Source organism: Lutjanus erythropterus, chromosome 18 (assembly GCF_056507025.1).
Source record: "Lutjanus erythropterus isolate fLutEry1 chromosome 18, fLutEry1.hap2, whole genome shotgun sequence".
NCBI classification, from domain to species: domain Eukaryota; kingdom Metazoa; phylum Chordata; class Actinopteri; order Lutjaniformes; family Lutjanidae; genus Lutjanus; species Lutjanus erythropterus.
Genome location: NC_139334.1, coordinates 24,253,120 through 24,278,047, shown reverse-complemented (window position 1 = coordinate 24,278,047; position 24,928 = coordinate 24,253,120). Strand labels below are relative to the sequence as shown.

General features: G+C 38.5%; 1 protein-coding gene and 1 long non-coding RNA gene across 2 annotated transcripts in view; one reads left to right on the top strand and one right to left on the bottom strand.

Annotated features, from left to right (window-relative positions):
- Nucleotides 1-18,282, bottom strand: part of LOC146311111 (uncharacterized) — a 93,396-nt gene extending 75,114 nt beyond the window's left edge. The window contains exon 1 of the long non-coding RNA XR_014772283.1: nt 18,175-18,282. This is a non-coding gene — a long non-coding RNA (uncharacterized LOC146311111). The remainder of the gene's footprint in view (nt 1-18,174) is intronic.
- Nucleotides 8,976-15,237, top strand: LOC146311112 (T-cell receptor beta-1 chain C region). Its single transcript, XM_084742447.1, has 6 exons — nt 8,976-9,201; nt 12,566-12,604; nt 13,744-14,100; nt 14,182-14,205; nt 14,456-14,562; nt 14,651-15,237. The coding sequence occupies exons 1-6, from the start codon at nt 8,991-8,993 to the stop codon at nt 14,675-14,677; spliced, it is 765 nt and encodes a 254-aa protein (XP_084598573.1). The 5' UTR covers nt 8,976-8,990; the 3' UTR covers nt 14,678-15,237.
- Nucleotides 18,283-24,928: the final 6,646 nt, after the last annotated feature.

Sequence of the window (24,928 nt, the reverse complement as noted above, 5' to 3'; positions counted from 1 at the left end):
ATAAGTACTTCATACAACACCATTTCAAATAATCTGAAACATCCCTTTAAGACTGTAAACACAACTCCTCCCCTCACCCTGATGCTAATGACAGTTGTAGACTCCCCTCTGTTTGTCTCTTTGGTCTATTTAACACGGCTGCTTCTGATGTCACGTCTTTCATTCAGATCTTCAGATCTCTTCATTCAGATTTCTTCTTCCTAATTCAAAATGATCACAGGCTTCACCACTTTAACTTTCTTTACTCTTTGGGCTGCAGGTAAAGTTAAAAATTATGAAGATTAAAAACATACACAAACAAAATCTGCCTTCCTCTTCTTGGATTTGGAATGAAAATATCTCTGATATTTTATGTAAATCTAAAGGAAACTTTTGATTACATTTGCATAAAAAACATGTAAAGAAAATAACATTGAAGTGATTCAGTGGATGATTATCCTGATAGTAATAGATTTTCTGTTTTTCAGATATTTCTCAGTCTGTGCTCATCACCCAGTGGCCTCACTACATCTCCAGTCTTTCCAATGGCTCTGCAGAAATGCACTGCTACCAGAATGACACAGATTATCAATATCTGTACTGGTACAGACAGCTGAGAGGAAAAGGCTTTCAGTTAGTGGTGTATATGGTAGCAGGTATTCCAAACTTTGAAGAAGGATTCAAGTCTGGTTTTCAGGCACAGAAATCGAAGGAGAAGCAGTGGTCTCTGACAATACCCAGAGTTCAGAGGGAAGACGAGGCTGTTTATCTGTGCGCTGCCAGTCTACACAGTGCTGTGGCAGACCTCAGGTCTGTGACAAAAACATACAGCGAGGAGGCTGCTTATTGTTCCCACACCTGACTCACATTCATAATAATCAAAGGCACTAAACAACACTGGAGAAGATGATATCAGACTCTTTAGTGTTGACTCTCAGATCAGTTCACACATTTTATAATCTGAACACAAACTTTAACTCTCAGAAAGAAGATTCAGAGCTAAAGTAAGAGCAACCATGTCAACCAACATCCATCACTTCACTCAACAAACAAATGTCTTATTCCTTACAAAGGTTGTGTTCTATGCAGTTTTGGCTTTATCTTTATGGTTTTATGATCTCATTCTATATTCTAAAAGGTCTTTATATTTATATTTTTATCTCTCAGAGTTTGTACAATATTTTATGTATCTATTAAGGGCACTTTCTTCTACTAATTTTATGCATTTTTATATCATGTCAGATGTAACTATCACTTTCACTGTCATGTCCTGAATCGATTCAACCAACAGGTGGAGGCACAACACATGGGATGAAGCTTTTATCATGAGAATATGGTAATGAATTCACTGAGACAGACACAACGCCCCCCCTCGTCACACTGAGCCATATTTTTCTCAGGGAAATACTTTTTCCACACATCAGTGCCTGACAATGTCTTCACCTGTCCACATATCTGGTTTCCTCTTCATCTGTTTTTCATGTAAGATCTCAAACTTCATCCTGAATTACATTAAACTATAAAACTATACATTAGATGTGGTTAAAATGCTCAAAAACATATTATATAATTAATGTAAATACTGTGTTGTTTCTTTGTCTGTTCAACAGTAGCTTGATGTAAATCTGCTTCATCCACAGGTCAGGTGAGCGCTGTTATATTTCAGCAGTCTCCTCCCCAGATAGTGAAGGAGAACAGCGAGGTTCAGATTAACTGCAGCCACGATGATGCTACCCTTGTCATCATGCTCTGGTACCAGCAAAAACAAGACAGCCTGTCCATGACTCTCATTGGACACGGATATGAAAGCTCCTCAAACTACGAGGGTCAATTTGAAAAACAGTTCAAGGTGACGAGGCAAAGCATATTGAAAGGAATGCTGACTATTGACAGAGCAAACCTGACACACTCGGCTGTTTATTTCTGCGCTGCAAGTACACAGTGATGTGGTGCAACGCCACTCCCTTACTAAAAACCTTCATCTTTTTCATGTAAATGAGACATCTGCAGATGAGGCGGCGTCTCTCTTCATACACACTCTCACTGGAGGAAACCGTTGTTCTCCTACAACAGCACAAAACTGAACAATGTCTCCGGCTCTTATTGGATTTCTTCTCATCTTGCTGCCATGTAATGACATTAACTCAAAAAATAATTTAATTCTGTTGTTCATTTCATACAGAATTAATATGAATGATTTCTCAATGGCTTCTGTATCAATGACTTTTCTAAATCTGTGTTTTCTCAACAGGTCGGGCTATGAGTGTAACGTTTCAGACATCTCAGCCAAAAACAGTCAACGAAAAGGCCACAGTGGACTTTCAGTGCAGTCATGATGATAACACTCTTAGTGTGATGCTTTGGTACCAGCAAACAGAGAGCGGTCTGATGAATTTAATTGGTTACAGCTACATCAGCGGTGACCCCGACTATGAGAAGCACTTCAAAGATCGGTTTGAGATTACAAGAAAAGACATGACGACAGGAGCTCTGATTATTCAGAGTGCAAATCTGTCAGACTCGGCTGTGTATTTCTGTGCTGCCAGTACACAGTGATGTGGTTTATTGTCACCCCCTGACTAAAACCTCTTCTCAGTTTTCTCTGCTGTTTCCCTGTTCAAATTCCACAGAGATGGGCTGGTGGAATTAGCCTCAATACAGTTGGTTCAAAGGATATAACACAAACAGAAAAATGCAAAGCTCAACAACATTTATAGTTTGGATTTTCTGAAGTGGGGATCTATGAGGTACGTATCCATAGTCAGTGTATTACATGCAGCAGATGGTGGCTGACATGTCCCCAGTTTGAAGCAACAGAAGTCTGTTAAAATGTGGAGAGAGTGATATTTGGCTCATATGACAGCGGTTTGCAATCAGAAAAGGCCGCCGCACAGTGAGGTACAGCTGTGAACACAATTTAAATATAGTGCACACTTTAACTGATGAGAATTTCTTTAGGAGGGAATTTTTTCAGTGGTTAAAATATGTTTTGTTTGTTGACCCTGTCCACAAAAGCACATTGCTTAGCCTCCTACACCAGTACTCCTCTCTGCTTCTCCAAACTGAGGTCATGCTGACCACCATCTACTGAAGGTAAAACATTAACTATGGATAAGTACCTCATAGAACCCCATTTCAAATAATCTGAAACATCCCTTTAAGACTGTAAACACAACTCCTCCCCTCACCCTGATGCTAATGACAGTTGTAGACTCCCCTCTGTTTGTCTCTTTGGTCTATTTAACACGGCTGCTTCTGATGTCACGTCTTTCATTCAGATCTTCAGATCTCTTCATTCAGATTTCTTCTTCCTAATTCAAAATGATCACAGGCTTCACCACTTTAACTTTCTTTACTCTTTGGGCTGCAGGTAAAGTTAAAAATTATGAAGATTAAAAACATACACAAACAAAATCTGCCTTCCTCTTCTTGGATTTGGAATGAAAATATCTCTGATATTTTATGTAAATCTAAAGGAAACTTTTGATTACATTTGCATAAAAAACATGTAAAGAAAATAACATTGAAGTGATTCAGTGGATGATTATCCTGATAGTAATAGATTTTCTGTTTTTCAGATATTTCTCAGTCTGTGCTCATCACCCAGTGGCCTCACTACATCTCCAGTCTTTCCAATGGCTCTGCAGAAATGCACTGCTACCAGAATGACACAGATTATCAATATCTGTACTGGTACAGACAGCTGAGAGGAAAAGGCTTTCAGTTAATTGTGAATTTGCTAGCAGGTATTCCAAACTTTGAAGAAGGATTCAAGTCTGGTTTTCAGGCACAGAAATCGAAGGAGAAGCAGTGGTCTCTGACAATACCCAGAGTTCAGAGGGAAGACGAGGCTGTTTATCTGTGCGCTGCCAGTCTACACAGTGCTGTGGCAGACCTCAGGTCTGTGACAAAAACATACAGCGAGGAGGCTGCTTATTGTTCCCACACCTGACTCACATTCATAATAATCAAAGGCACTAAACAACAGAAGATTCAGAGCCAGCTAAAGTAAGAGCAACCATGTCAACCAACGTCCATCACGCCACTCAACAAACAAATGTCTTATTCCTTACAAAGGTTGTGTTCTATGCAGTTTTATCTTTATCTTTATGGTTTTATGATCTCATTCTATATTCTAAAAGGTCTTTATATTTATATTGTTATCTCTCAGGGTTTGTGCAATATTTTATGTATCTGTTTAGGGCACTTTGCACTTTCTTCTACTGCATCTTATACATTTTTATATCATCTCATATGTAACTATTATTGTATTTTGGTGTATACTGTATTGTCCTTGTGTACTGTCATTTCGTATTGTAGAACATACTGATGCTGAAAAACTCATTGATGCTTTTATTTCCAGCTCCCACTAAATTTTAGACTTCATTTTAAAATCTTATAGCCGGTTTTTAAGGCTCTATATGGTCTGGCACCTCAGTATCTTTCATGTTTGTGAGCTTATGAACCAGTTAAACCCTTCAGGCTGCCTGGTTACTCCCCTCGTCTCCACAAAATTTAGTAAGTCTGCCTTTAGCTTTAATGCTCCAAGCTGTTGGAACATGCTACCCGATCATGTTATCTTTTCAAATTGAACTGAAAACGTTCCTTTTTAGTGGCCGCTTGCAGTAGTCTGGTTGGTCGGCCTTAACTTTTATTTTATTTTATTATATTTTATTTTATTTCATTTCATTTTAGTGACACTCCTATATCTTTTACTTCACATGCTTTTATATTCTTATTCGTCGACTGTTGTTTTTAAGTATTTTATTTCATTTTTCAACGGCAGCAAGCCAGCTGAATTTGGTTGTAAAAGAGATTGGAATTATTCCTCGTCATTGCAACTCTTCAAAACTTTTGATCTTGAGTGCAAAACCTGCACCAAAAAACCCAACAGACACTACTCCCATTCATCCCTGACTTAGGAATCAAGCAATAATTGGCCTTTTTCCATCATTCTGTGTACAGACGTGATCTGATTTTATGCTGCGTTCTGCGTGAGTCTGTGAACAGCGCTGGTTACCTTGCTGAGGAGGTGGAGGTGTGCTGTTTGGAAGGTCTGCTCACTGATCTGCAGTCTGAAAATACAAAAAAAATACTGCTGTCATGTTTTGCACATATTTTTGATGAATAGCAGGGATCAGCACTAAGCTCACTGACAAAGACACTGCATTTCCTGTGACTTGTTCATAGTAAAAATTAACTTGTGTTTTACCAGGTAAATGCTTTCAATATGAAGCTGCAGCCGAAACATCAGCTATAGTCTGACTATGTGCATACATTTATTTGTAATAATTACATTGGCAGTTACTTAATACAGGCATTATTTCTGCAAACACCATCACAGGCACTCAGTTCATAATACTGCACAGATATAAATAGCCATGGGCTCAGTCACCATTGAGTTATCTCATTCAGCAATAGATTGTGACATAACAGATATTTATTTAAATGAAAATCTTTGAGATTGTCACTTAAACTTTATTTGCTCCTTATTTATTAATATTTAACATACTAGGGTAAGACTGCATATTACAACCCAAGATTTAAGTTTTAAATAGGGTTGCAAATTACAAGCACTTAACGTAATTTATCATTGGTTACATTAATAATCAGTTCATTGATTTATTGTTATTATAAAAATGTAAAGATTTTGCATGCATTAGCCAATACCAATAATCAATTAAAAGTATTTGCACAACAAAATACTGGAAATTCAGTCTGAAACATATAAACACTTTGAAGCCTACGTGTTAAACACAAATAACAGATAACATGTGGAGCGGGCTCATAAAAATAATCTTATTATATTTCAGATCTGATAGTAGATTGATACTGATTCATTTAAATTGATTAATTTTTTATCTGATCAATCTAATTCAAATTCAGTTAATTTTTGTTACTTCCAGCCTTGACGCCACTCTTCTTAAAAGATAAAGGATGTTTTTGTTTTGTAAATAAACAAAATATATTTGTTTTTTTCACACATTTTTTTTCAAAATTCCACTCATAGAATGTAGAAAAAGAGAAAGAATTTTGGAATGTGACATCATCAAACCCAGATATTTGAGTATAAACTCACCAGCCTGACTCCACACAAATACTTGACCTTCTGAGACACAACATCATTGGAGAGAACCATCAACACGACAGAACCAGAACAGTATTTCGAGTGTGACGCAGAGTTTTTGGAAAGACACCAACAAGAAACCAATGGAAAACGCTTCACATCAACAATTTCTCGTGAGAACAGAAATGGCATCCAACGAGAACACGAGTGAAACTGAGTCACTCTCAGGTCCCACAGATTGGGGCGAGATCATGGACAGGGAGTTTGAGGCTCTGGACCAGCAACACACGGAGCAAACAGCCATTTTCTTTGGAAACAACAACGAAAAGCCAAAGAAAGACACAAAGCTCCCCAAACAACCAGAAGCTCAGGCTCCCAATCAAGATATGGAGAATACCCAGAATTACCAGGCTTCAAAACGTTCAGCGTGGCTGAGAAAACCACATCCATTAGCCAGGGAAGAGAGACACACTTCTCTCCTCCAGGCGAACAGTTACCAGGACACAACTGATCCCGTACGAGCAAGATGGCCACAGCAAAAGCCCCAGAGAGAGGAGAATGATCTGAAAAAAAGCCTGCTGGAAACAGAATGTCTTCTCCAGCAGGAAAAGAAAAGGAGGATCACGGCAGAAGAGGCCAGAGCCTTTGATAAGACCAAGCTGAAGGAGGCAGAAGAGAAGCTGCAGGAGGAGAGGAGCTTAAGGATGCAGCTTGAACAGAAGGTGGAGAGGCTGGAGGACGTCTTGCATCGGCTTCATGACAGAGTCATCAAGGACCGGAAGCTGGCAAAGAGGCTGCAGGCCGAACAGACAGCCCTGGAGCAGGACGTAGAGATGGACAGGAAACAACAAGTGGAAAGCAGAAAAGAGCTGGAGGACTTAAAGAGGCAGCTGGAGGAGAAGACCACCTCCAACCTCAAGCTGGCCTTCCAGCTGAGAGCGCAGGAAATTGCCAATCAGGAGCTGCAGAAGACTCTGGATATGCTGACACAGCACATGTGTGAGCAGATTCCAGAGACAGATGCTCCTCAAATGGTCCAAGAGATACCAGACATGAGTCAGCATCCATCAAACGATCGTCAGGAGACCGTCGAAAACTTCCAGGATACACCAGTTGACATCCCTGAAATGTCAAATGATGTTCAGGAGACGCCAGTCAGCGTCCCTGAAATGTCACATGACGTTAAGGAGAAGTCAAACGACATCCCAGTGACTCAAGGGGACATCCAGGAGACGCCAAAGGACCTCCCTGAAATGGAAAATGACGTCTCTGAAACAGCAAACAACATTCAGGAGACGCCAAGTGACCTTCAGGAGATGTCAAAAGTCCATGAAACAGCAAATGATGTCCAGGACACACTGAACGACGTCCCTGAAATTCCGAACGTCCAGCAAAGATCTAATGAAATCCAAGATACTCCAAACCAAATCTAGGAGACTCCAAACAAAATCCAGGAGACTCCAAACGAAATCCAGGAGACTCCAAATGAAACGAGACGTTTCAAAAAGGCGCCCACTCCCAAACATTGACACAAATACAAGGACAGGAAGCAGAAGCAGGTCCAGGAGTGAGACAATCCCCAGATTCTCCAGTTTCCCCCACACAACTATTTCACAATTTGAAAAACCTAAAAAAAATAAATTCTTAAAAAAAAAAACACACTTTCTGTAGAGTTGTATTTCTGTAGAACTTTGTTAAGTTTTCTTCACACTGTTGTCTGACTGTTCTGAGTATTATAGGTGAGGGATAATGTACAGTGAGCAGGTCATTATTGTGAAATAAATCCTGTCAGGTTGATGCAATTATTTTCACTGATACTGCAATTGAGATGATTTGTGATATTAGAGGAAAGGCATCTTTTTACATAATTTTTCTCATTTTCATTGAAAAGCACATTAATACGATTATGGTGTGTTTCAGGGATCTGTACTAAACAGAGATGTTTTCTGAAGTCTAGAGAAGGATGTGCTGGCCACGACACCACTGCAGCACCACAATATTTAATTTAAAATGGTATTTTGACAAAAAACATAATACCCATAACAATAATTTGTAATGTTTCAATGTTGAATTTACATTTTTGATGATGGTGTAAAGACTGTTTCAGATGCTTTCACACCCTGACAAAAATAAACTTCAGGGGAATGCTTGATTTTTGTATTAATTCAGGTGATGATTATTGAAGATTCATTTTCATTCAACCTTTATTTATTTCTAGGGAATACATTAAGGGGTGGCCCTCACTTTCAATGATGCCGAGATTACATTAGGCAGCAAAGCAGAACTACAATAGAAACAAAAAAGAAAAGACAAGAGATAATAAACTAAATAGCCAGTAAGAAATCTACAATTGATTAATACAATTCCTAGTTAAAACATGTACATGTAAGAACATTAAAACTTCTAAGCATGTTTTTAAAATCTCCCAAAGTTATCAGGGACTCTAAGTTTAAAGTGCATTGCAAGTTATTCCATGAGTCAGGAGCAGCACAAAGTACTGGCAATGCCAGTCTGAAAACAGACAGAAGAAACTGTTTGTCTTTCATGTCCTCAAAAGTCTCATTTCATAAACAATAAATGAAGGTTCTAGTCTTTCTTATGTTCCAACTATGTCATCATGTGATCATGTGACCTCCCGGTTTGTGCTGAACAGATCGACTCTGCCTCATTCAGCTGGAGAGAGGTTCATCAGCAACATGCTTGTCACAGTCTTTTATGTGTTGCTTCTTTTACACTCAGGTGGGTTTTAAGTATAAACTCATAATGGATGCACAGACTGACGGGTGCTTCACTGGTCGAGTTCCCACCACATTAACACACTGTGTGAATGTACGGTTTTGTGCATGTGAAACATCTTTCATGTGCTCCAGGTCTCACAGTTGTAGTTCTTCAGTCTGGAGATCAGCTGTGTCACCCCGGAGCCAGTGTGATACTGGAGTGCAGCATGGGTGAAGGGTTCAGCATGGGCAGTTACACCATGTTCTGGTATAAACAAAACCACTACGGAGCTCCGGTGGAGTTTATCATCAGAGAGCATGACCAGACCGCGGGGCACTTCCAGTCGTCTATTGAGACGACCAAAAACCACTTCTCTCTTCAAATTACTGAGCTGCTCCTGAATGACAGCGGCACCTACTACTGCGCTGCCAGTCACAGTGATGCACACTGAGCAGACAGTCATACAAATAACAAGTCTTTGTATCACTGACCGCACACAGACAGGAAGGAGCTGTGGCTTGTTTGGTTTTTATATCAGCGGCAACCGCTCCACAGTAATGAAATCATATAACTGATTCAGTGGGCTTATTTATATAAGATTATCAACCATCACTATGATAGTGGTCACAACCGCTATATCAGTGTTTGCAGATAAACAGCTCATGCATGGCTGATGCTTTACTTTCTGCAGAAACAACCTGTCGATGCTGCAGATTCAGCTGTGTATTGCTGTGCATCTGGGAGAGGAAAATGGTAGAGAAAGGCTCAGCAGCTAAATAACAACTTCAAGAAGAAACCAGGAGGAGAAGAAAAGGAGGAGAGATGAATGAGGAGGGTTATTTCATAGCTAAGAGGCATGACTGGCAACTAACACTAATGTAACATGAACATTAAAGACAACTAAAAAAGAAAGCTAGTTAAAAACAAACATGATGAACTCCACTTGTTCGCAAAAGACCTGCCTTTTCACGGTTTAGTGTTGTTCCTGCAACACCACAAAGCTGATCAGATAAGTAAGCAGGTGTTAACAAGTATAAGGTTTATACAAAATTTCTCTGTGCAATGTCTGTGTCACTGTGCTAAAGTCTGCACTTTCTTATACTGTATTATTCTGTGTACAACCTGTAAAAATGAGCATGTGAAGTTTAAGAGGTTAGCATGCACTGACCTCTACAGGGTTCATGTGAGATTACACTTAGATGTGGTAGAGAGTAAAGTCAATACAGTATGAATAAAAGTGGTCTGTCACATCATTTTAAAGCCTCTTGAAATGTGGCTTTCAATTGTAAAAATGTATATATGATATCAAAGTTTAGCTTCTCGTTAAGCAACCATTAAAATCTCAAGCAACCCACTCAACCACCTCCTAACCTTTTTACCATCTGGGTGCAGGTACAGAGCTCTGTGGTGCAGAAGGGCTCGCTTTGGGAAAAGCCTGATCCCAGCTGCCATTTCTGCTTTAAATAAGAGACCTCATTGAGTGTATTCTGTTGTTATTATGCCTTGTGTTTGTTTCTCTGTGTTTGTTGACAAGTGTGTACAGTGCTGTGGATATGAATTTCCACTTGCGGGACGATAAAGTCCAAAGTCTAAGTCTTCTCTGCATTGACAGATGTTTTGGCCACTTGGGGGCAACAGAACAACTATTTCCACATCCAGTAGCTACAGAGAAACATCAGTATTTATTTTGTGTTGAGACTCTGGCCTCCTGGTGAATTTAAGTTTAATTTTAAATTTCTTTTAGCCGTTTTGGTCTCCACCAACACCAAAGGGAAATATCTGGTTCTTTAGCTCCACCAGCTAGTTGAAAACTTTGTCTGCTGTTCTGTGTTGGCAGGTAGAACTGCTGTACAGTGTGTTTGTCAGGGCTTTTTACTGAAAACAGATTCCTGCTGCCGTTAATGAGAACTTGCAGTAAAACAACAAAGTTAAACGATGTTATAATGCTTCATAGAACTGAGAGGGACTGCAGAGTCAGGTCATGAATATCTGTGGGTTCATCAGGATGAAACACACCTTTACATTACTCATAGTCAGTGTGAAGTGGTGAGTGTTACTCAGTGAACGTCTGTCTCTTCAGTTCACTGAGTAACTGGGTGGATAAAGAGGTGTGACCAGCAGTGATGTCACTCCCTCTGAGCAGCTACAAACAAAACACACCCGTTTCTCTTTTCCGTCCCTCTGTTCTTGCTTCTTTTCTTAGCCGTCACAGAAACAGCATCCTGTCAGGTTGGAGCCCGTTCAGCTGTCAGTCAACCCCACCTGAGCAGCTGCTCCCACAGACACACAGAGAGAGATGGAGGCTGAGATATGGAGGCACTGGGTGGAGGAAGGAGTGACGAGAGAGCAAAAGAGACTTTTTGTATGATGATATTTCATCGTGGGGACTGGGGGCCACGGTGATACAATCCCATAGAGCCGCCGTACAAAAACCTTCTTCCATTAAAACCCATTTTATAGACCGCTACATGCTGCCTAAGACACTTGTTAGAGCAGAAAAATCAATAATCTGATGGTGTGTAGGAGGCAGAACATTTTGACTCTTAAAAGTACGTTTATATGAAGAGAATCTGCCAGAAAAAAGTTTTTAAAATGACTTTCAATTCACATGTTGAGATGTGGATGTCTCTTTTAATCATCTTCACATACATAGAACAACTTTGAACAACATGAAGTCCATCCTGCTGGTTAAATCTTCATCCTCTGGATTATAAAACTTCCTCTCAACTTGCTGATTGTGGGAAGTTTTGTGACTTTTTGGTAGAGAAGACTTTCAGTGTGACACTGGAACTGAAGCTTACTTTGGGAAGGGAACAAAACTCACAGTTTTGGGTAAGTAAGAGACTTTGCAACAAACTTTAAATAGTTTTGCTGTTGGTATAAAAATGCAAGAAAAAACTTAGGAAAAAGCTAAAATATTGAGCTGAAGTGAAAACACTGTGGACTACACTCGGCCTGCTTACTTTGGCCAAGGAACCAAGCTGACAGTTTTAGGTAAAAAAAATCACTTTATTACTGTTTTTTGATAGATGTCACATTGCTTTTGAGTCTTAGTTTAAACAGAAGTATTCGTTAAAACTCTCCACCGATAATTCTATTAGAAAAATACAAGAGTTTCATGCTCAGTGTTTCTGCACTGTGATGCTGCTGAAGCGTACTTTGGAAAAGGAACAAAACTGACTGTTTTAGGTAAGTCAAGGATGATTAAAATTAGATAAAAGTAATGGTATTTGTATTTCAAGTAGTGCCATAAAAAATCATAATGTATTTGGGTTTTTCTAATTTAAGTTCAGCTCAAGGCTTTTTGATGTTAAGCTTAAGCGCTGTGCCAATTATGAAGCCTATTTTGGCCAAGGAACTAAACTGACTGTTCTTGGTAAGTAAGGCATCAAATGCTTAAAAGCAAAACGAAAAGAATCAAAGTAAAAGCAGCATGTTGGTCTGTTTTGAGCACTGATCAGCTGCACTGTGACTCTGGTGCTTTTGAGGCTCATTTTGGTGGAGGAACAAAGTCAACAGTTTTAGGTAAGAAATCATTTAAAGTTTTCTGAATATTGTTCAGGTACACAGTTAATTCACTGCCAGGCTCAAGTGGCTCCTAACCACTAATAATTAAATTATGATTATAGCCGTTACCAAGCTAAATAATCATAAACTACCCACAAAGGTAGATTTGACTGTTAGAATAGATTAAAGTCTTTAGATGTCAGAGTGACAGAGTTGGAGTAATTTTTAAGTGGCACAGAGAGGAGGTAGGAAGAGTTTTTTGTTACAGTAGAAAGTCTCTGTGCTCCTACTCAGAGGCTTACTTTGGAGCTGGAACTAAACTCACCGTTTTAGGTAAGAAATCCTGCACAAAGAAAACTCTCAGAGTGTGATTCACAGGTTACCTGCACGTTAAAACTATGAAAAATATTAAGAATTTGTTTTATAGACATTTTATTTGATGGTAGTGAACAATGTCTGCTAATTCTGAAGTTAATGAATAAGTTAGTTTGTGCCACAAAAATCAAGCGTTGTCCATGTTCTTCAGCCATGCTGCAATAAAACAATTGGCTGTACGCCCAGATTATTACGCTCATGTCGAGTTTTAGCTCGGTGAAACACTGTGAGTTCACAGTCTGAAGCTTACTTTGGAGCTGGAACTAAACTCACTGTTTTAGGTAAGGCAGTTAAAATATTTATATCACCATAGACAAGGAAAGATTTAATGTTAATTTATCTTATTCTCTTTATGGGACATTAAATCAGCAGTTTAATATCATCATAGAGAGATTTTATTTGGTAAAAGTATTTCTTTTGAAAGTTAGGAAATGACTGCCTTGTTAAACATTTGTAACTTATCTTAAAAAAAAAAGACAAAGCTCAAAATCATATGGATAAATGTTTGTTTTCTGAGTTTCATTTAACCAAAATCTGCCAAATCATTGTTCAGAAAAAAAAGTGCTGAAGAAAATATAAAATCTACATAAATTTCTCACTTCTGTGGCAAAACAAGAGCTTCATTTGGTCCAGGGGCCAGACTTTGTTATACTTAATCAGTTTACTATTATAGTTAACTTATGAAGCAATAATACGATCTAGATATGAAATTTAGGATTTGCATTATAGGCAATATTGTGCAAAACATGTGAAACACACTGTTCATTTTCTCGCATTAGTGAAGAAGTTAAGGGAAAGATTAAATGCTGAAAAAGTGAAAACTGTGTGTGTACTGGTTTGTGAGAAACAAAGTAAAGAAAATAAGATGGATTTAATCTGTCTCTGTGGTCAGTTTTTTACATGTGAGTGATCATTATTTTAAAGAGGGAACCAAGCTAACAGTTCTTGGTAAGATCACTGCAATATAATCTTAAAACCTAAAGACCATGTTGTTTTTGTTGTTATTAAAGGTCAAATTGTTCATGTTTTACTGTGGATCTGTAGGATTCTGTCAACACAGCTTTAATTTAGTGATTTATATCCTTTGTCTTTTGTAGAATCAAATCTTACTGTCACTGCACCAACAGTGAAAATCCTTCCACCTTCGAAAAAAATTTGCCAAAACAGAAAAGATGACCAAAAGAAGAAGAAGACTTTAGTTTGTGTGGCCAGCGGATTCTACCCAGACCATGTCAGTGTGTCCTGGACAGTCGACGGGGAGAACGTCGCCGATGGCGTGGCGACGGACGACACTGCCCTGCGGGATGGCATCGGAAAGTATTACAGCATCACCAGCAGTTTGAGGGTCTCTGCCAAGGATTGGTTCACACCAACCAAAACTTTCAAGTGCACTGTCAGTTTCTTTGATGGAAAGGAAACCATCTATCGTCATGCTTCAATTAGTGGTCTTAAAGGTATGTTTGTTTGGAAATCACCTAATCTGAATGTTTTCATTACCATCTGTCCTGGTCTAATCGATTTTACTCTTCTATCAGGTGCAACAGGGAGCCTGAGCAGAGGTGAGTTATCATTTTTTTGGTTCTGTATCCCTCATGTCAAGTACTTCCATATTTCACGTGCAGTAGAAAACATTTAGTTTCTTACAAAGCTGAAAAAAATAGATGTTTACACCTTTAACATTACAACCAACATCTTAGCTGCAGTCATAAACTGTTAATAACAATTCCTACGTGGATTATGTTTACAGATACTGTGTCTTTGAAACAATCCATTTATTATAAGCACACTGAATGTTTGAACTCTCTGCAGAGAAATATCTGAGAGTCACACAGGCGGCCAAACTCTCCTACGCTCTTTTCATCATCAAGAGCAGCATCTACGGAGTCTTTGTGGCGTTTCTGGTGTGGAAGCTTCAGGTTCGTTCTACATGACATGTTAATATCTGAATAAACAAGTGAAAGTGCTCAGGACGTTATGACATTGTGTCCTTTCTGTCTGTCGCAGGGTTCAACTGGAAAGCAAAACATGTGAGAGCTGAGCTGAGACCTGAACAAACAATCTTTGGCAGATGGATTATCTTGGTTTCTGTCAGGGCTCAATAATGCTACAAAATTGAAGGGATTGGTGTTTTTACAAAATATTAACAATTAGATTTTTGATTAAAAATCATCAGTAATGAGGATATAATGTGTTAGTGGGTAAAGACAATTAACAGAACAGCTGGATCAGTCTGATGAGTTCAGAGAATTCATTTTACTGTAATGCAGCCTTTAAAACCAGGAAAAGACAACATTTCTGCAATGATATCCAGCATCTAAGACAATATCTTGCTTTGCTGTAAATACAAACTGTAGAACATAGTGGTTATATTACCACAGCTTTATATGTAACCACACATTTGCATTCATAGTTGAGCTAATCAAATTCTGCAGACATTACAAAAACAGTTCTATGTATTTTCTTATTACAATATTAAAAGCTGTCTGTCATGTAAGTTTGATATAAATTCATTTTACCAGTGCTGTGTGTTTGTTGTTGTGAAACATTTTATGCTTAATTTTCTCCTAAATAAACATACGATCTTAAGAGGATTTAATTTCCCCTTTATCTTTTGTTCTGTGTCAGTTCATTCATTTACCTGCACCTCAGACTACAGTTTTAAATGTACATTTATATATAATATCTGTTAGTTGCTCTAAGTTGTGCTGATGGAGGCTGATGCAGTTGGGAGTCGCTGCTCTCACATCTCATCTGACACTGAACATTCTGAACTTTTTCCAGAGATACTGTGAGGTATTTCTAGCTGCTCACCCACCAGGTTTTTTTTTTTTTTTTTTTTTTTTTTTTAATATCAGTTATTTCACACCAACATAATGTTGAAACAGCTCAGCTCAGGAAAACTTCCCAAACTGTTTATTTTGGTCGTAACATTTTCCAATAAGCCAACTGAGAGGTGACTTAAGTTTCTCTGATGACTGTAAAATAGTTCAAAACTCATTTAAACTTATTAAAGTATGTTTATGTGAGTTGTATGCAGTTTTTCCACTTTGCACAAGTGAAAGATGCTTATGACGGTTTACATTCTCTCTATGAATATGAATATGGAGGAGTTATTCCTTTAGTTCAAACACCGTCAGTAGAAAACTAAATGTGAGTCTGAGTCTTCTACACAACGACAGGAAATCAACACTGTCATCTGTGTAGAGAAGAAGGTCAAAGCTGTTTTTGGTGTAGGAGACAAACTGGAGCTTGAAACCCTGCAGAGGAGAGGATGTGGTCACAGAGCAGCCTGCAGATCGGCTCTCCGTGCTGAGAAATGATGAAGGTGTGACCTTCCACTTCACCGCAACCTCCAGCTCACACCTGCATCTCTGCACCAACCCCCACCTCACTGCTCCTCTCTGAGCAAACAGCTGGGAAAACTTACATTTCTGTGTCAACTGAAGCTACACAGTCGTGTGTTATATTACAACAGCTATTTACTGTGATCTGGCACAGAAATGTGCATTCAATTATTTTTAAGTTTTTTTTAAGAAATGTAAAATTAACCTTGTTGCAGTCACAAACTAAACCCAACTATCACCAGTAATGCATAATAATAAGAAGAGTATGGGGCCCAGGCTGTTTTTATAAATTTGCAATTTGAGAATAAAGTTGAAATGTCGAGAATACAGAACTGACAATATGGTGTTGATATTTCAACTTCATTCTCAACATGCAAATCTCTAAATTAATTGCTCTTTTTTTCCTTAATGTGACCCTCAATCTCCATCACAGGCGATGTTTCATTGTCTTTCCTCTATGCTCATTTGACTTACATACATACAATAATACTACATATATAGCATACTACTAGACTACATTAGAGGCATATCATGGGCATTTATTAAATGCCTCTGTCTAAAGGGTTCTCTATCAAATTTAGATGTTTTCTCTGTAAAGGTTCCAGTGGGACTCAAACTGAGGAAAAAACACTTTCTACTCTTTCAACGTATTTCCTTGAAAAATACTGTATGTTTGTTCCTAACTCAAGTCACATAAACAGGAAACAATATTTGTGAGACCGCAGCAGAAACATGACGACTTGACATCTGTGAGGTGGATAATTATATCTCCTCCTGCAAACCCTGGTCTTTATAAGTTGTCAAATTTAACTCTGTCTCTGCATTATTTTTAAAATCTCAGAAAAGGAAAAAGAGGATTTTTTTTTCTTTTTTTATTTAATTTACAAAATTTTAAATAAATTAGGTAATTCTTGACAGTTAAAACTACCAGGTGCTTTTACATTTTACACCCAATATGCAATTGGACATACAGTAAATGCCCCATAACCAAAACCAAAACCAAAACCAAAATTTTGTTTTAGAAAGATTAAATACTTCTGTTTAACATGAATATTAACCTCTGGACCTGGACAATGTTTGGTCTGGTAGATTGGATTATCTATTAAAAATACCACAATTTTTCAGTGGTAGGTTCATATACTTGCTTCAGCTGCTTGAAACCAAACGTGGGGTTTTTTTTTTTATGTAGTTGCTTGAAATTGCATTTTTCATGCTAATGAACCCTTCTGGTGCAAACATAACATCAAGCCACGAGTAAGATAATTCAAGCCAACACTGGTTTTTCTATCAAAATTGTAATACTTAGCTTTTTATAAGTAATAATAAGTCCAAATAAAAGAGACACTCTTTGTATGTGCCAGAATCGGCATATAAACATTACAGCAGATACTGTCACAGGAGAAGAAGTGGACTGACATGTTAAATTATTCTTCTTTTTCTGGAAAACAGAACAGTTTCAGTAGGTTCGATGAGTAATAACTTAATTTCAAGATGTATCAGGGAAAGAGAAAAACCTCATGACTGATGTTGGCTTCAGAACATTTTAACAGACTCTAGGATTAAACTGTTGATGCATTATCGATTTAAAGCAAAACACATGCAGAGAACAGGAGCATGCAAAGGAAATCTGTTCACCAAGCATCGAAGGGGCATCAGGCCTGACCTCTACTGGAGACTCTGAAATTACAACATCAACAGAAGTCGCTCCGAGCAGAAGTTTCTGGGAATGCACTGGTGTTTCATTATGGAAATTTTGGGCAAGAACATAGGTTTTGTTTCAGCATTTAGAGGGGGCACATATTAAGTATTTGGGGAATCTTGCCCCTGGTAATTATGAACAAACACTTCTTTTCCTTCATTTTGGCAGTTCTTTATGTACCGATTTGTGTGTGTTTTTGCAACAATTTGTGGTGGGAATGTCTTTATTTATGTAGAGGAAAAAACAAAATTCAGGCACAGTTCAGTGACAGTTCAAAAGATAATGGAATATGCAGTAAGGAGCTGGAGGAAAGCAGTTTCTCAGAACGTGAGGAAAATGCACATGTTCTAAATATTGAAGGGGGACTGTCCCCTCCATATCCCCCAGATCTACACCAATGATATTGTTGTACAGGTAGATGTGGTGGAAAATGTCAGTAGATGATCACGTATTAGCATCATGTCAAAGATGTGACTAACACTCACCTTGGGCTCTCGGTTGCAGCTGTGTCTTCTCCAGCTGCTGCCAGGTTGAGGCTGTACATGTGGAGACACAAGAGTCTGCAGAGCTCAGCTGGCCGACTGTCAGGGCACCATCTGCTGGACAAACCTGCAACACAGCAGACATTAAGAGCTTTAATACAGTACAGGTACAAACCTGTGAACCTTGATTTCAAGTACACAATCAGACAAGAACAACAGAAATATGAGACCACTTCAAAGGCATCATTTCTAACTACATCCTGTCTGAAGTTGTAAATGTAAGTATTGCAGGTGTTTTTCTTATGAGTAAGACTGCACAACAAGGTAAAAACAAAATATTGCAATTATTTTTTTGACAGATACTATCACTGCAATATGATTCATGATTAGAGGGAATTAAAAACAATATTTTTGGGACTTTTATGCTTTCAATTGTAGGGGACAGCTGAAGACATGACAGGAAAGAGAGAGAGAGAGAGTGGGAGAACGACATGAAGCGCAGCATCGCAGGCGGGAGCTGAACCTACAACTGCTGCAGAGGACTCAGCCATCAAGAACAGAACTGACTTGACTGATTAATTTACTATAACTGTTAGTTGCAGTCTTAATTATAATTCTGTTTTGTCATGCAGCTTCTGTGATTTGTAGGGCTGCAACTAATGATTATTTTCATAACCCATCAATTAATCGATTAATAGCTGTTTGCATATAAAATGTCAGAAAATGGTTAAAAAAAAAAAAATAAAATCTTTTTCCAGAGTCCAAGATGACGTCCTCAGATGTCTGTCAGAGGAAAAAGACACCAGAAAATATTTACATTTAAGAAGCTGAAATCTGAGAATTTTTCTTAAGATATTTTCTTAAAAGGTTACTCCATCTGATCAATTGAATATCAATTATTTATCGTTGCAGCTCTACTGATCTGGATATTGCACTTGGCCATATATTTATTGAATTTATATTTGTTTATGAAGAAGTAGCTCAAAAGAGAAATCAAGCAATGCGTTTCAGGTGTCACAGTCCGCTGACACTTCCACAAACTGCTGCACTCATCTGAAGGAACATCAGCACAAAACCTTCACCCACTGAACGTGCCAACAGTATTTTTTCACACCACCAGGGGGAGACATGGTTCAACAAATGTAACCAAGATAAAAAACTTAGTGCCTGTCCCTGTTAATAAAGTCAGCTGTGATGCAGAAAACTGACACCGCCTCTGATTCATTTTACTGTAAAAGTGCTTAACTCTTGTTTACTGTCACTGAACTGACAGAACCCGGACAGAAAGCTGGTAGAACGTCACATTGTCTTTAACATGATGTTAATGATCTGCATAGTTTGCTTCTTTCATCTGCCATGGATTAAGGGTGAGAACAAATAACTCAAAATATGGTAAAAACAAACAAACAAACAAACAAACAAACAAACAAATAAATGAATAAATATGGTGATTACTTTGACAGGATTAGTGGGATGATCATTTTTGCATCATCTGTGCAGCAGTACCTCTTTATGTTGTTTTGTCACACATTTGGGGTTTGGATATTGCATTTTGCCATATTGCAATTTGGCAATAAATTGTTCTGCCCCATGTTCCATAGTTAGTGTCTTTATTGTCTAAAATGTTTGTTTTTGTCCAACAGGTGCCTCCAACACCAACAGTGTCTCCCAGACACCTCCGTCCATCATTAAAAGAGCTGGTGAATCTGTTGTCAGTAGGATCAACTGCTCACACAACATAAACTCTTATAATACCATTCTCTGGTACAAACAACAAGGACAAGGAGCTCTAAAGCTCCTGGGATATGTGTATGTAACTAGTGTAAATCACGAGGACAACATGGAAGGGAGAATCAACTTTGACGGAGATGGACGTAAAAATTCAGGCCTCACGATTTCCAGTCTTTCATCAAATGACAGCGGCGTGTATTTCTGTGCTGCCAGTTAGCACAGTGCTGCAGATTCCCTTCATGTCAATACAAAAACTCTGATACTCTGCCTGCAGATAGACAACATGTTCAGGCTCCTGAACACCTGCAGCTTTGAAGATTTCATTCACTGCTATAACACAATTTTGACCCTCGCTGAGGACAAAACTAGTGACAACACACGTTCTTTGTGACTAGAAATGCACCAATCTACTTTTTTTTTAGTTTTGATCCAATTCCAGAAGTTGAATTTACACATTTGCTGATAACAATACCCTAATATATTACAAGGTGTTGTGTTTTTTTGAGTTTCTTCTGTGTTTGGAGACTAATGTATTGTCATACAAGGGACATGTTGAGTCACCCAGCTGTTATTAGCTCCCTCAGTTGCAGACCGTCTCATATTATGTTACAAAAGGTTCATGATCCCGCACAAGGTCCACCTGTATGTCTGATTCACAGTACTCTGGGAGACAAAAATTTAATTTAAATTTATGATATCAGTACTTTCATTTCCAAATACAGTCAAATTCCATCCCCTACAAAATCCTTTAAAAGCCTTCCTTCAAAGCAAACCCCAGTTTTCACCCTTTCATTTACAAGATGGAGAATTTAATTTTATTACCTCATTTTTAATTTGTGACCTGACTGGTTTACATGAGTGTGTGTTGCTGCTTTGATGTAGCTTTTTTAAATGAATACTTGAATAATTTTGTGTACAATTTTATTAGACATTATTAAATATAAATAAACATTTTCAGAGTGATAACACATGTTGTTATAGAGGCTCTTTTGCACAGATTTGAATACAGAGCCTTGAGATTTTGGCTTGCCCTTTGGTGTGCATTAAAAGTTTGAAAACCACTGCTGTAAGTTGATCAGCTGTTCGTAACTGTAAGCTTATCCTGAAAAACAGAAGCCTGCTTCTGGAAAAAAAAATACACATTTTGGGGTTGGAGTTCAGTCACTGCCTGCCAGACTCCATTAACTGTTATAAACATCCACTCCTTTTGAGAAATGACTAATGATTTCTTGTGACAAACAAACAAAAACAGACAATAAATCATTCAGTGATCATTGTGCATCAATTTTAACTTCATGTAAAGTGAATAAATGTGAAAAGGGCAAACAAAAACTGCACCAGAATGGAGATTTCAGAAGACAACATGCAGTCTGTAGCATTGCTGGAGAAGCCAGTATTTCAACTTAGCATTTCTGATTTCATGTCAATTGTCATTTAAGATTTAGTACAGTCAATATATTAAAAGGAATCTCCTTTAAGCATTTGACAATCAACAAATGATTTGAATTGTTCAAATTTAACTTGTCAGGTTCAGAATGATAGAATCTGACATAAGAAGAGGAGGTTCATTCAGGATGGCCCTAAAATAGGATCACAATGAGAACCAGAACATTCTGGGATAACAATATGACAAAATACAGAAACATGTTTTTGGTTTAGAACAACAATAGCTTTCTCCACAGGACTTGTTTTTGCTGTGTGTAACAGTGTGATGCCATTCTGCCAACAAGTCAGATTCAAAATGAGACTTTTTATAATTTTGTCTCCAGTTTTTAGGTACGTCAGTCCAATGTCTCAACTCTATAAAATGTCAAGAGCTTGGAACTAAATACTGTACGTCACATGATCAAACCTGGTCTCTTCAGCTTGTCAGTGTCACTGATCAGAATTTAAGTTAATGTACTGTCATGTCCTGTAGAGGGAGCCTCAGCATAACTTTTAGTACCATCTATACTTTGAACACGTTAACAGGACAGCTGACAGGATCACATCAAAACTTGCAGTGAAATGACCATCTGTAGCTCTTTATATCAAATACTGAGCCTCAGGAAGAGTCTATCTCACAGAACATGGATACTATCATCATGACACGGGGGCTCCTGAGACTGTCAATGTTTTTGGTTTCGATTTCAGGTAATTTAATGACACACATCATCAAATTCGACCTCCTAAGTTTATCATTGTTTCTGATGTGAATGTAGTTTGATCTCCAGTATCACTTCATATCTACACTTCAGCTGCAATGTAGGTTTTTATACAGCAGCTTACAGGATAAGAGAACGTCACACACTGCAGAGACACACCTCCCTGCAGCTCCTCACATGTACCTCTGTAACTACACTGACACATTTATACCAGACTTTCACTTTTACAACATGGACATGATCAAACAGCGTCTCCTCACTTTGTTGATACTTGTGTTCTGGATACAAGGTTAAGATCTATAATATCAGAAAATTGATTTCACAGATTGAATGTCCTCTTATGGTAACTTTTACTGTTGTACACACAGGTTTAACTGATGGAAGTGATGTCAACCAGAACTCCACACTTTGGGGAAAACAGAGCGAGAGCGCAACAATAAACTGCAGACACACAAAGGGTTTGGACTACAGCCAGATGTACTGGTACAGACAGCTGCCAGGAGAAACAATGAAACTAATCGTGTTCACAAGATCTGAAAATGAAAATCATGATTTTGGTGATTTTAGCACAGAGAAATTCTCAGCCACCAAACCTGACATTTACAGTGGGACATTCACAGTGAACAAACTGGAGCCAGGAGATCAAGGCTTGTACTTCTGTGCTGTCAGTCAACACAGTGATACAGACACATGTGAAAGCTGAACAAAAACCCCACATGCTCTGTTGGAACAACTTTTAACAAAATACTTTATCTGCTCTGCAGCAGGGAGACCTCAAGTACAACCATAGAGCATCACATGATACAGAGACACTCCCACCTGCATCTCTTCATGTCTCTGTTGTGACGTCACACCTCCCATCACACAGACTGACAGAGACTCTGGTCTCTCAGTTCATTTAGTTCAGAACACAATCATGATCACAGCTGCTCTGATCAGACTCTCTGCAGCTCTGCTCTGTGTTTCAGGTACTGTAGGTTTCTGTCAGCATATCAAGAACTCACTGGAGATGACTGCTGCTTCTGTAACATCATATGTCAATTTTTACCCTCACAGGTCTGACTGATGGGAGTGATGTCACTCAGACTCCTCTGCTGTGGAGGAACCAGGGTCAGTCGGCCAAAATGAACTGCAGTCACACTAAGGGCAACACATATCGACAGATGTACTGGTACAGACAGCTGCCAGGGGAGATGATGAAACAAATAGTTTTCACCACTACAAATCCTCCACATAAATATGAAGAAGGATTCAGTGAAGAAAAATTTCCAGCAGAGAAGAAAGATGTTCAGACTGGATCTTTGACAGTGGAGAATCTGCTGCCTGCAGACAGTGGAGTGTATTTTTGTGCTGTGAGTGAACACAGTGATACAGGTGACTTAGACAGCTGTACAAATACACAACTGTTGATGTCACTATGAATAAACACAGCAGTCTCTTTAATGAACTGTAGAGGGCACTATACATAAATGGTTAGACTTGTTGAGAACAGGTGGGACGGAAAATTGCAATTATTTTGTTACAGATATTATGATTGTGATATGATTCACGATAATTAGTGAGAATAATCATATTTGTATCACAATATTCATTTTCACTGAAAAAAAAATCACTATTAAAATCATGATGATGTGACATTTGTTATGGTCTGTCCCAAACAAACATGTTTTCTTACATCTGGACCCTGTTTCAGAAAGCAGGGTTAAAATAAACATGCTGCATTTTATTAAGCCCTTGCCATGGTGAATCATAATATGATTGAACGATTGATTGATTGAATGATTGAACCAGTGCTGATCAGCTGTTCTGGAACTGACAACTCAGGCTCAGTCAACTCAGAGTTCAGGATGAGGCTCAGAGTTTGTTATGTCTGCTCTCTGAAACAGGCCCCTTGTTTTGCTGGTTTGTCACACATTTTTCTTTCATCAAAAAATTGCAGCTTTTCTGCAATTTGAATATCAGCCCTGCTATAAACCACCATCAACTCTGCCAAAGACAGTCACTAACACCTCAAACCAAACACCCTTCAGCCTCCTCACTTTATTATTGTTTCTGATGTGAATGTAGTTTGATCTCCAGTATCACTTCATATCTACACATCTACACTTCAGCTGCAATGTAGGTTTTTGTACAGCAGCTTACAGGATAAGAGAACGTCACACACTGCAGAGACACACCTCCCTGCAGCTCCTCACATGTACCTCTGTAACTACACTGACACATTTATACCAGACTTTCACTTTTACAACATGGACATGATCAAACAGCGTCTCCTCACTTTGTTGATACTTGTGTTCTGGATACAAGGTTAAGATCTATAATATCAGAAAATTGCTTTCACAGATTGAATGTCCTCTTATGGTAACTTTTACTGTTGTACACACAGGTTTAACTGATGGAAGTGATGTCAACCAGAACTCCACACTTTGGGGAAAACAGAGCGAGAGCGCAACAATAACCTGCAGACACACAAAGAGTTTTGACTACAGCCAGATGTACTGGTACAGACAGCTGCCAGGAGAAACAATGAAACTAATAGTGTTCACGAGACTTAGCATTGAAAATCATGATTTTGGTGATTTTAGCACAGAGAAATTCTCAGTCACCAAACCTGATGCTTACAGTGGGACATTCACAGTGAACAAACTGGAGCCAGGAGATCAAGGCTTGTACTTCTGTGCTGTGAGTAAACACAGTGATACAGACACATGTGAAAGCTGAACAAAAACCCCACATGCTCTGTTAGTATAACCGTTTCAATTATCTCATGCACTGTAGGGGGACCTCGAGGACCACGAATTCTCACACATATACTGTGTGGATTGGAAGCTAACAGGACTGAACATCACACACACAGCAGAGACACTCCCATCTCTAACTTT

Bases quoted from the DNA above. Each gene is read 5' to 3' on its own strand.
- LOC146311112 (XM_084742447.1), top strand. From the start codon at position 8,991: ATGGGTGAAGGGTTCAGCATGGGCAGTTACACCATGTTCTGGTATAAA. The intron at 9,202-12,565 runs GTGATGCACACT...GCTCCTACTCAG, and splicing joins CTACTGCGCTGCCAGTCACA to AGGCTTACTTTGGAGCTGGA. The intron at 12,605-13,743 runs GTAAGAAATCCT...TGTCTTTTGTAG, and splicing joins AACTAAACTCACCGTTTTAG to AATCAAATCTTACTGTCACT.